Source organism: Anopheles ziemanni, chromosome 2 (genome assembly GCF_943734765.1).
Source record: "Anopheles ziemanni chromosome 2, idAnoZiCoDA_A2_x.2, whole genome shotgun sequence".
NCBI classification, from domain to species: Eukaryota; Metazoa; Arthropoda; class Insecta; order Diptera; family Culicidae; genus Anopheles; species Anopheles ziemanni.
This window is the reverse complement of record NC_080705.1, coordinates 73,000,493-73,013,569: the sequence shown is the minus strand read 5'-3', so window position 1 is coordinate 73,013,569 and position 13,077 is coordinate 73,000,493. Positions and strand designations below refer to the sequence as shown.

General features: G+C 45.4%; 1 protein-coding gene across 1 annotated transcript; it reads right to left on the bottom strand.

Moving 5' to 3' along the window:
* Positions 1 to 759: 759 nt before the first annotated feature.
* On the bottom strand, positions 760 to 6,242 carry LOC131294296 (rab GTPase-activating protein 1). Its single transcript, XM_058322342.1, has 8 exons — positions 5,555 to 6,242; positions 4,612 to 5,119; positions 4,259 to 4,458; positions 2,474 to 3,897; positions 1,698 to 2,405; positions 1,305 to 1,625; positions 1,066 to 1,236; positions 760 to 999 (listed from the first exon to the last, which is right to left on the bottom strand). Exons 1-8 carry the CDS (start codon positions 6,240 to 6,242, stop codon positions 760 to 762), a joined length of 4,260 nt encoding a protein of 1,419 aa, XP_058178325.1.
* Positions 6,243 to 13,077: the final 6,835 nt, after the last annotated feature.

Genomic DNA, 13,077 nt, shown 5'->3' with positions numbered 1-13,077 from the left:
AAGTCTTGCTCCGCATGATTTCAATTTAGTTCTTTGGGATAATGTACTTGCATAAAACTGATATCGTATGCATCGAGAAACGCTCGATTTGCCTAGCTCAGTTGGTAAAGCACCTGTTTCGCAGTAACGAAGAAATATGATTTAAAATCTTCGCCCCTTTGGATAGTGTTTTCTGCACCCAAGTTTTAGAATTCAAACGAACCTACAAATTTTACTCAAAATGATCAACCATACTTGTCGATCAGCAGCTGTCTCCGGGGAATGTATGGTACGATCCGCAAAGCAATGCATTCCAAAGCCTCAAAGTTTGCAATTTCGGAAGAAACTACAAGTTCATGTGTCACGGACCCGCTGGCCCTGGCAATTTAGTGGAATAAGCGCAAGGTATGCTACGAAAAGAAACGAGATTTACTTTCGCAGAATCTCAAGTGCGTTCGTTGCAACTCTCTCTCTTTATCGCCCTCTCTGTTTTCTATTCAAACACTAACAACAAGAATAATCTGATGGCTGGCCTTACTTTCTCTACTCATCGCCCGAACGCGGACGAAACTTAAAATACTAATCCTAAGCACTTGGATTACTTGGATTGGACTAAAAAACTCTCCGGCTTCACGATCGCACGTCATGCCCATTGTTGGTGCTCGGGTGCTTCGTGCTACCGGATGATGTGTTCAGGTTCGTGAGCCTTCAGAAGGCTTTCACATTTTCAACACCGTTGGGGGGGTTTTGTTTGTTTAGTGCCGCTTTCCGGCCACCGTTCTACTTCAAGCTATTGCATCGAGAATCCTTGTACAGTATGTTTAGACTGCTGTCGTATTTGGCTCTCGCGAGCATGGCCGGCGTTGTCTCGTGGCCCCCCGGATCGGTTGTATCGTTCGTAGATGCCGGCATGGATCCAGGGGCCGTAAAGTTTACTTGCGCGAGGCTATGGCGTTGGGCCAGGTTTGCCTTATTGTTGTTGTTGCGCATTTGCGGCAGCGTTTGGGAATGATTTTTCACCTGAAATGCAACGGAGGTAGAATTACATGGCTGCGGTGACAAAGAACAGGGCAGTTTTTAACTTACGTTGGCTTCCGAAGCGGTGTAGGAGTGAAAGGTAGGAACGGGCGGATTGACATCCCGCTTGGTGGCCACCTTCTCTTGTATGGAGTTGAGTGTTTTGGATAGCCACGGCTGCCAGCTGCTGCGAGTGGCCTGAAGCTCGGTAACGGTAGTATTTAGTTGATGATGAAGATCCTGAAAATTAACCAAAATTACAATATTACACAGTGAACAGTCAGTATTTTTCCCGTGCCTGGACATACCTGATTTTTGCACTCCGCCTCAACTTGGGCCAGCTTGGTTTGGGCTAGCTCGAGCTCCAGTTCACGTATTCGCTGCGAAGCAATGACTAACGGATCGAGCGGTCCCAGTCCTCCGATGGTGGCAGCAGCCGAGGAGGAGGAGTTCCTATTGCCCGAACCGGTTCCGGAACCACCGTCCGGTTGGTCCGCCGACAGTGGACCTTGGTCATGGTGGTTGTTGTTGACACTGTTAGCCTGCTGCAGGTTTTTGCCATAGCTGTTATGCAACGGTGAGGATTGTGGTATGCTCGATGCACATTTACTGCAGGTGGAAATAGTTTTCTGAAAACACAAAGAGATAAACATTGGCAGTGAATTAAAAAATCACAATAAAACCAGGTTCCGCTCACTCACCGTTAGATCGTCAAGCATGGTGTGTAGTTTACCATTTTCAGCCTCCTGCCGCTGAATTATGCGCTTGTAATCCTGTATGATACCAGCGTTCTTGCGATCCTCCCTCACCATCACGTCCAGCTTCTCGTTCAGCGTGGCAATCTCCTGCTGGAGCTTTGCCCGTTCCTCCCCGTAGCGCAGCTCGTACTGCTTGAGCTCTTGCTCCTTGCGCTCCGTCTCCTCCTTCTTGGCCAGATACTCGAGTTCGTACTTGCGCAACTTCTTCACCTTAAACTCGAACGCCATGCGCATCAGCTTGTTGGCCTGTGCCTCGCTGCGGCACTTTTTCGGCAGTGTCACGCGGAAGTACTTCAGGATGCCTTCGAAGTCCAGCTCGAGCAGCTCCTTGCGGCAGACGCTCAGAAGCGTCAGTGCCACTTGAAACAGCACAGGTATGCCATCGAGCAGGAACACGTCGAGGATGTAGAATACAAAGTACAGCGGGAAGCGGGCGGTGAAGAGTGTCAGGAACCACTGGCTTGCGAACATATGCGACTCTACACCCATCGCCACGAAGTGATCGTACAGATCGGGCAGTTGATCCTTCATCAGGCGATTCAGTTGGTAGAGTCGCAGATAGAGAGACTCGAAGCCCATCTTGTACATATCTCGCAGGCCATAGTTGTACATTAGAGCTACTAGCACACAGAACGCTTCTTCTTCTGGCATCTGTACGGAGACAAAATTATACGTCACTTTCGATGTCTTTTAATTTTACCTGCCATTAAGCTACTTACATGCAATAACAAACTCGCCGCAATGAAACTTAACCCCTGGCAGTAACCGACCTCGGTGTCGTACACGGCGTATGCCTTCGACACCTTATAGAGGTTCTCCTGGCCGATGCCACCATTTTCTTTGAAAAACTTGTGCGCCGGAAACGTTCGATTTATGTCCCGTTGGATCACGGTCTCGCAGTTCGTTTCCTTCGTTATGAGCACCCGATAGGAATCGAACATCTCCGAACGGTTCCCGATGCAAGCGAGTCGCTGCCAAACCAGCCCTCGCATCGGTTCCGGAATGCCCATTCGTACGAGGTTGGCAATCACTTTTGGGCGCTTCTCCGGCCCATCCTGGTCCCACTCTTGTATGATGCCGTTCCACTCGGCCAGCTGTGCGAGCGGACAGTCCTTCGACACCTCGCCCGTGCCACTAAGCAGCGGTTCGTCCCCGTCCGAGCTGCAGTCCACCGGACTGACGTCTTCGAACTCCTCCTGCATCGACTGCACGCTCGTGGAGTTGCGGAATGTCCAGTTTTTGAAGTTAAAGTTCAACGACAACGAAGAAGCGGCAGCCGAAGCCGATCCACCGCCGGCCGCCGCGGGTGGATCCACGATTTCGTCCGAGTGGTTGATCGAATCGACCTCCCAGGTGCCTTCACCGTTTTCACGCAGCGTGAGATAGTAGTGCAGCAGCAGTGGACGCTTGTTGTTAAACAGATTCGACACGATGCGCAACTCCGACTGAGGCAAGATGGCGACGGTCGTTTCTATGACGAATCGCACCGGCTCCTGGATACCCTTGATGACTAGATCGACGGCAACGGTGAGCGCCTGCTTGGACGTTTCCGTGTTGAGCGGTTCGAACGCGTGCGCTTTCCATTCCGCCTTGATTTGGTACGGAAACTGCACAATGTTTCCACCGCCACCACTGATGCTCCCGACGGTGGTTCCCGCACCGCCGAGATCACCGCAAACACCGGCCAGTGAGCCTTCTGGTGCTTGTTGTTGTTGTTGCTGCTGCTGCTGTGGCTTCGACACGTACCCCATGCTCACCATATCGAGCAGTTGCATGTCAGCTTGGCGTACGATTTTCCCAGGACTTAGCAGCACCCCGAAGCACCGTTCGATTTGCAGCGGGGGAAGCAACTTATCCGAGAGCACCTGGCGGACGGTTATGCACACCTCTTTGTCGGTTTTGCAGCGCAGGCGGAAGCTGGATCGCACATCACGCTGCACCGTCACGTAGCTACCACGCTCCTTCTCCTTGATCTCGAGCGCAACCGCAATTACGTAGGTGGCGGCGTGCATTGGGTTGCCGGCCGTGTCGGAAGTGACCGAGGCGAGCATCACGTTCATGCCACTGTCGGTAGCCAGCGAGGTGGTCAAGCTCGCCGGAATGCTTGGGGGCAGCACCCGCTGGAAGGCTTTTGCAAAGCAACCTGAAATTACACAGCACAAACGAAAAGCATTAGAATGTGTGTACGGAGAGAAATTGAATTATCAGACGAAAAGGCATGATCTGAGAGTCTTTTTTTGTTTTAGATAAGCACCTATTGTGTTGTGTAGCAAAAGTCAATAACAAAATGTAAACAAACTAAAAACAAATAAAGCATACAGATTTGACGACATATAAAAAGGAAAATATAAAGGTAAGTGGAACCATGAGAACATAGAAAATGATGAGAAAAAGAATGAAAAGAGACGCAAAAGCGATGCCTCACAGGGGAGAAACGATGATGCTCTTTAGTCTTTGATAAAAAGAGGTGGATATTGCTATGAGTAGCGGAAAGCGAAACTTACTGCTAACTTGCGTGACCGCTTCGGGAATGTTGCAGCGAAACACATGGCACTGGTGGACGGCCGTTTCCTGCGATTCCCCATGGGACCAGGTGAACGCGAAGCAAGCCTGATCGTCCGAGCCGGCAGGACCGCGGGCGAAGAATAGTATCCGTTGCACCTCGTACGTTGCCACCACCCCGTTCGATTCGCAATCGTACAAACTACGTTCAAAGCAGATGGTTCAGGCGTTGTTCAAGGCAGAGAGATGAGGAAAGGACAAAACAACAACAGGTCGGTTAGGACGGCAAAGTATTCATCGAAGCGGTACCAGAAAAACGTTTTCGAACGCCATCTTTTGGTCAGCGCATACTTACACCACAAGCCCCTCGGAACAGGTGGGAATGCTAACGGAAACCTTTAACCCAAGCGGACTATCCGAGCCATTGCCTGGGCCACCCGCAACACCACCAACCACCGCCACTCCGCCGCTACCGTTCATTTCGGAAACTTTCTGGAGAATCTCGCGCTCCGACTTGGGCGCATTGATGCGGGATGCCCCAAGGTACGTGACACCACTGAAGATTGTACAGTCCTGGTCGATATCGGACAGTTCGTCGTCGGTTTCACAAGCACCACCACCATGGGCATCCACCGGTTTCATGTCGTCCTTCTTCTCTGTCATGGGGCTGCTGTCGAGGCAATCGTAAAACACCGACTGGCCGACTCCGCGGGCGAAACCTTCGGGGGAGACTAGTGCCTGCGGGGTGGTGTCCGTCGATCCTGGGTGCATACTCTGCAGACCTAGCCGTAGAGAGGTCGGTACTGGGGGCTTTGGTTTCTTTGGGGCTATGTCGCGTTTTTCCGGGCTCCGAACCGGTGTGGCTGTGAAAAGCAACATAACACATATCACAAAAGGCGTTGGGCGGAAAATACTAGAAGCCACTAAAACGTGTAAGCCGACGATGGAAATCATTATGAATAACAAGCAAAACAAAAACAAAGCATGTCAGAGATCGAGAAGTTGGAGGTTGTATCTGACTCACTGGCGTTGAAAAAAAAAAAACCATTCGATTCACGATGTGATAATTTGCATGCAAACCACACAGACTAACATGAAAATTATTAGATTACACATAGGCGGAACTAAAGTCATCGGAATGAATAGTGTCTATTCATTTTGAAACAGTGCATGTGTTTTGTGGAATCAGTCCGTAGTGGAAATATTACATGTCTTGTATCATCGTTTCACACCCTATCTTTTGCCTACGCTAGAAAAGCTTTAGAATTGGAGCTAATTCGAAGACAGGGTACACTCACCTTCATTGGATGAAATGGGATCGGTCGCTCCGCTGAGTGTACGTTCCTCCTCCAGCTCGTGAATGACTTCGTTCATGTTCTTTTCCAGATCCATCATATTACCGTTGCCTTCAATGTTCAGTATAGGTGAAATGGCCTCGACTTTGACCGGGACTTTGACGTTCGTATCTTCACCCTCCACCCGGTTGCTCGGCGACGGTCCGACACTATCTTTCTTGCCCAGTCCTTCGTCTGCAATGCACTCCGCTAGATCGGCACCGATGTCGTCGCTTCCGGCACTGCCATTGAGCGCACAGCGTATCGGATCCCGTGTGCTGCTGGGGGCACTGGGTTCATCCAGCACCCGGCCGGAGGGATCCTGCCCCTGGACCGGAGCTTCCGGGACAATTTCGTACTCTCCGCTGGTCGTAACGGAATCGGACGATTTGATGCTTAAACTGTCTTCCGACTTCTGTCCAGCCAGTGTTTCTTCGGCGATGAGGGCTTCCAACCGAACCGGAGATGTTCCACCACTTCCCGGGCTGACCAGGCGTGACTGTGAACTATTAATGTTAGTATTGCCTGCTTGGTTTTTCGATGATGTTGTCGTCGTCGTTGTCGTCGCCTTAGGATTCGTCTTTGTTGTTACAGCAGCTTCCTCGTTCGATACTGCACTACTACTGACCGAGCTGCCCGACCGCTGTTCCATACTGGAAGCGCGAGAAATCGGGCGTACCAAGCGCGATATCGTGGCCGATAAAGCTCTCGGCTCCGGGGAGACGCACGGGAGAGTAGTTCGGACCACACGACGCACTATCTTCACGTCTCACGACGCCGGGAAGATGTATGATTCACCGCGGGGGGGTGTGTTATGTTTCGCCTCACAAACACTTTCTCGCGCGCGCAGCAGGCGATGAACGTGCGATGGATGATGGAGTCTGGTAAGGGTCTTTTTTTCCTTTCCTTTATTTATGACCAGCACAACCGACGACGGAGAAATAAGTTTCGGAGCACCATACGACGCACCCGCGCGGTTTCTGTCAAACAGTCAACAAAGCAAGCATACATAGATGTTGCCTTGCGTAAAGCTGACGGACGGTGGTTTACATTTTGTATTCAAATCAGTTCGACTGTTCCTCAGCACACGGTCCTAACGGTCGATATAAAAGCATTTGGATTAGTGGAATGATTAAAATTATTAAACTGTAAGTAGAGGAAAAATACACATTGTCGGGTACGTTCTGACTTATTTGTATGTAGTTGATAAAGTAATCAAACTTAACCTGATCAAACATTGTACAGCCCCTGTTCTGTGTAAATAAAAAGAGTGCACTCGAGTGCTAACGAAACAAGCCCGTAATTGGGAAATGGGGCTGCTTCGATAAAAAAAATTGTTACAGTTTTGATTTTAGAACATCAACCAACTGCCTCCACAACTCAACAACGTCAAACAGAATCCAGCGGAAATACACACTTAGTCCGTAGGTCAGCTCTTATAGCCCTCCTTAGAATTAGGCCAATTCTCGACTTGTTGGCAAGATAACAAATAACGCAATCCATGCCAAGGTAAGCCATATCTTTCACCTGTACTTTTACACGGTCCTCTTTTGCTCCCACTTTTCCGTCGAACTTTTGCTCCGAGCAATCCCCGAGATGTCCTGCTGCAGTCCGCGAAGGAGAGAGAATCGAGCTGTTCTATATCTCTTCACAAATCAAATCCCATTGCATCGGGGAAATATGTATGCCGCCATGGTAGGAAGTATTGATTTTCCCATGAACAATTTAACTAGGACCAATTCGTCGCCAACTACGCGGCGCCAATTTGGCCTCCCACAACCCCGTCGTCCTTACGATGGAAGAAGCTCATCCTACCCGTTCCACCCGTCTTGTTTCACCAGCAGTATTTTGACACAAATACAACGAGAGCGAACGGGTCCTTGCAGGGACCAAGTGATGAGTGGATGAAAGAAAACAGCTCAATCAATTGCCTGTGGCATGGACAAACGCGCTGGGAGGGTCCTTTCAAAGTGCCATCATGATAAGCACGCACGGGGTGTGACGAGTCGTGGAGCCCAAGATAGAAACGTTTTTCTATTTCGCGAGAAATTTTTCTTTGATTCGACTGCATAGCACGAATGTACAGAGCGAACTGATAAGCTTGCGTGCACCACAGGACATGCAATCGATAGGAGTCAAAACAATACACCCACAAAAGTTTGCAAATAGTCCTGCTGCAATACTTTATGAGTTAGTTTCGTCGATGATACTTTTGAAATTCTTCAAGTTTCTGTTTTCGATGATATTATCTATCGTCATTTGGTAAGCATCAAATAGTATTGATTCCAATTTAAAAAAAAACAATCGTAGATATGTAGAAAGCGGGTTCAAAATCATACTATTGATTTGTATGATTAACATAAACGTATGGAAAAAGAAGTGATTTAAAACAATCCGAATCTTTTGTGCAGTTTTAAGCCTAATTTTCCATCTACACATGACAGAAACGTGAGTGCATGAATTGAATATATAAAAAAAAAACATTCCAAGAAAGACAGTCCGCATAGGGCTTATGTTGGGATCTTTCTTGCAAAGTGCGTTTTCTAAGAAGCCCTGTGCCATCGGATTATTGGAACACTCACGTTGCACATTTTTAGATCTAACTCCTACGCAAAGATTACTTGCGAGAAGGCTTAGCTTCTGAGCACAAGCAAATGTAATGTTTCACAAAATAGTGGCATCTCGGAAAGAAAGGCACAAATTAGTCTGCGATGCACCATTTTTCACCACCCAACCAACATCGCACAGGGGGGTGAGGCTTTACCACGTACAACAGAAACATCCGTACCCGACGGGAAACTACAAGTTAGCTGCCGATAAATGGCGTAGAAACACGTACGTTTGATCAATAGCACTAACCGGGCACTTTATTTACACTTTGCATTCGTTTTCGCTGCAAATGAGAAACGAAAAGTGGACTGTTTTTCTCGAACACGAAGTTATGTTTTCTAAAGATGAACAAATTTAATGCGACGACTGTCAAAGAATGTTTGACAGTTCACCAGAGTTGAGTGTTTTTGTTTTTCCAAGCAGCCCGGTGCAAATAAGCTGCCACTTGTACGCAGCCAGTGTTATTCAAAATAAACCGGTTGAGGAAAATGTGCCGTTTAGTTGTGCAAAGTTTTCTTTCCCAAAAGCAAAACGCCAATCCAGATTTATTTATTCAGTTGTCTTTATTTATACACCGTTTTTGCATGCGTGTTTGGTTGGTTTTGTCTTGATAAGTTCATACTAGTTTGCTGAATTTTATGTGGCCGAAACGGTTAATACAATTGTTTTTTTTTACGCAAGAGCGGTAACATTTTCGACGTATCCTTTAATGTATTAGAGCATCGATAGATCACCGTCGGTGAAGGACTGCTCGTTCGTAATGCATCCGTCTTGTCGCGGATCATCATCCTCAAAAGACATTCGAATCGTTTCTCCACATACTATCCTGATCCATGCATTTTCATTCATTTCCTTTTCCAGTTTGCAAAGCATTGTGCCTGCGAGTTGGGCAACTGCCACGCGATCGTCGTTGGGCTTTCCTCAAATCTCACAGTTCCACAATGCCGTACGGGTGGGTTGTCTTGATTAATATAATTTCACTAAAGTTTCCGTTGGCTGTTTTGCCGCCGGCTCAATTCGGCTAGGAAGATATTTTGCTAGTGTTGAAAATAATCATTATCTACTGTTTCATTTTGCTATTAGTCGTTACAGGGGACTCGTTTTAAAGTTACCTTTTTCACCTTCACGGTAGTCTAGCTATTGCAGTGGATGTGTGTTGGCTTGTCTGACAGTGTAATTTTTGCCACTTGCTGCATTCCGTCAAGCGAACCCCAGAGCCTGACCAGGTTTCGGGGAGGATCGGTTATATGACGATTTTAATCAGTTCCTTCACGTTCCTTCTCTCTGTCTGTATTTTCCCTAGTAAATGTCTCGTTCTGTTTAGGCTTGCTGTTTTAAACTCGCTCCGACACCAGTTTCCGGTACCTTATCAAACATTCGAATGAAAAGTTTATGCTAGTGCTATGTTACTGTCTGATTGTATCAAGACGATGCAAGCAGCCATGCTGCCGATGTAGTATCTATTCATGCTGCTCGACTGGTCGCAGCTGAGTGAAGGACCTTTTCCGGTGTGACGATGAAATAATTGCTCAAAATCGTATTTTGATCTTTGCTATACAAATATGGCCGATATAACTTGTGAGGAAGGTTTTTGCTCGCGAAGCTCAGCGCGGTCGGCTAGCAGCAGCTTCTTACTCAAAGATGTTACCTTGCTGCAAGTCTTTTCTGGGTATCATAACTTCTGTTGGTTGGATATAGTTAGTTAAGTAGTTAGTTACGAAATGTGCCTATTTTATTCGTAGTGTAACATTCATGAGACATTTTAATGAAACTTTGTTTCCCACATGTCCCTTCGCTGGGTGTGTGCTTCTATCGTTTCGATCACTTCTGTCGTTTCGATTCACTGCTGCCCTGTATTCCGAGCTCATATCAGTTAGTCTTTTGCGTTCTTTAACGGCGGTGTGCATTCGCAATCAATTTAATCTGCCCACATGTTTGGGCGTTTGAGATGTTCCTAGGTTCCACTGCTGGTTTATCATATATCTGCGTGTTTCTGTGTGTTATCATCTACGAGCAATAGATATCTAGTCTACATGGGCGTTGGGCCGCTGGATGCTTACTCGTAGCTTACAGTGTTTCTCTTCCGGGCAGTGTTAATTTTAAGTATCCCCAATGGTTTAAAGATTTATCAATTTGCAATTATGTTAAATTTTAACTACACTCATATTAGCAAATGCCGGTAGAAGAAAAGGGCAAAATTTGTTACGCTACTACTGTGCTACTCTTGTCACTCTGGTCTCTTCTTCTTTCTCTCTCTCTCTTTTAATTTCTCCCTCGCTGAAACTTACTCGTCGGTTCTAAGATGCTGGAAAATTGTATTTTCTTGCCGAAATCATATTTATCCAATGTGTCGACTAGTGTATGTTTCAATTTACAGCATTTATTGCAACCGTGTCGGTTCGAACTCACCGTAGACTTGAGCCCTACCGGGTTTTGTTTTCCTAGCTTATCTTACACGGCTTACATTAGGTTTACGGTTATTGACGGCATAGAAAATCTACAGCTCGAGTTGCATTTATTCTAAGTGTGTATAAAACGCCTTAGTATGTCTTACTCTGCGTGGTAGCATGATGGCAAAATCATCCCCCATGTCCTTCGTGGTAGTCAATCGAAGTAACCAAACGGACCAGAGGGCTGGTACATTTTTTCTGGTAAATTCCATGTATACTACATGCCGAGTGTTCTTACGAGCTCTAACGACGGATTACATCTACGGACCAATGGGTCGAGCAATAGCCAGTGGAACCGACGTTCAACTCGCGCATTGGCTGAGGTTAGTAGTTGTCTGTTTGAAACTTGTCATTCTGAGGTATTTCATTACAAAGATGTACATTTTTGGCCTTAACGGTTAGTTTTGGGTGAGGAAGGGTTTTTAGTTTTGGGTTTCTTGTAACTTTCTATTGTGGCTACGGTGAGTAATGTTACACATGCTACAAGAATTTCAGTTCGATTTTCAAATAAATTTTCATTTTGAATGTTAATGTGTCCTACGTAAAAGACCATCCGATCCTGCATCGTATGCATGTATAAAAGGAACAGACGCTGTATGGTGAATAGTGATATTTTTTTTTAATTAGTAGTGAGCGTATAAAATTTGGTACCCTAATTATTCTTTTTTTGAAAGTAAACACGGTCATGGAATACCGTTTGCTAGAACAGGACACCGGTTAAACTATTCGTGCCCAACATGGCTTACTATCAAATTCATCGGAAAGCCATCGCGCACTTCATGCAACGTTATTCGTGGTAAGATCTTAAATTTACGATCAGATTCATGTTAGAGACACCCGCTCCTTTCTTACAGGCCAATCTTCCAATGCTTACACTCTACTTTGAAACCAACAACGAGCAGGAAGATGTAGAGAGTATATGTACTGGCTGCATCTACCTGGGAAAATGCCGAAATAACTTGATATTCTTCTTACTAAACTGAACAGAACAGAATCGGTTCTTTCCAAACCTTCGTCATCATCATCATCATCATCAACACACTTCTCCGTTTATCCGTATTCACCTTTACAGTCTCTCGAGCAAAGCCATCGCATTTACGTTCAGTCGTACGCTGGAGGTTCTCCGATCGGATCGATCAGTCAGTCGGTTTTCAGTCAGTCGGACTATATTTTAGCCCTAGCCCTAGAACGGATAGAAGACAAGCTTCAACACTTACTTTCCTAACACACACACACACTCTCTCTCTATCTCTCTATCTCCTTACATAAACATGAAACCTGAATCGTTTTACGTAATATTATTTTTGATTTCTCGGGTCACACGCCCAATAATATGTCTTGTGTGTTTGTGGGAGGCAAAGTGTTACACTGCTTTTTATAATTGTTCTACAATTATAACGAACGATTTGTGTGTTAGCCAGCTTTCCTTGTTTCTAATATGCTAGTTCTATGAAATTTTGCAAAGATTTTTACTTTTTCCAGCAGTGGATTTCGTTGGTTGTGTTTTTTTTTTGTCGACTTTACAACAGCATTTGCAAGGGGACACAACGATATAATTATTCAAAGCATAACCATTAATAAATGGAAACGATCAACTTCACCCTATCGAATATGCTTTCGTTTTGAGTAAACTTATGTTGGATACAGTTCCTTTGTCTGAGGTATTTGCACACTTTGTATCATTCGGTAAGTTTATGTCCTATCACGATGCACACGTGACACACTGTGGATATACTATTTTGCTTGTTGAATTACTATTTTAATAATTTGTATTTTACGTTTCTTTGGTGTACACGTAGAGAGTTTGTAACGTTTATTTTCCTTTTTGTTTTGTTTCTTCGCGATTTACATTGTACATTACCAGCTTGTCTTGTTAGGTTTCATATGCATCCGTCTCATTGTGTGTACTTTCTGTTGCTGTTATGTTTGTTCTGTGTTGCTTACTATGAGGTTATTGTGGTTTTGAACATTCAACTTGCCGTACTTTGTCGTTTGAGTGGGCTACAGTTTTGCTAGCTTTGAAAATTTGACTAAACTTTATGCTATAGTAAAGATAAAAAGAATTGCACTAATCTCTTTCTCTACCGTTCGAACGATAAGTTTTTAAATTGTTTGCTTCCTTTTGTTTCCTTCATCAGTACATTTCTTAAAATTTTCGTTAAATAAAATTCTCTATAAAATAACATTTGATACGTACTGATTTAAAATAGGGTCAAATTTGTATGCACTGTTTCATTGCCTTCAATTATCGGTCCCTTTTACCTAGCTGAACCGATCTGGTTTATTCATGCTCATGTTCACTCTTGATGATTTTAAGCATAATTATTAAGTCCTAAGCCTTTCTTCACCACCGACTACAATTGTATGCCGAAAAATTTTACTAAATTTAACTAATATTGCAGAACTTTCGAACCCTGTAGCGGTTCC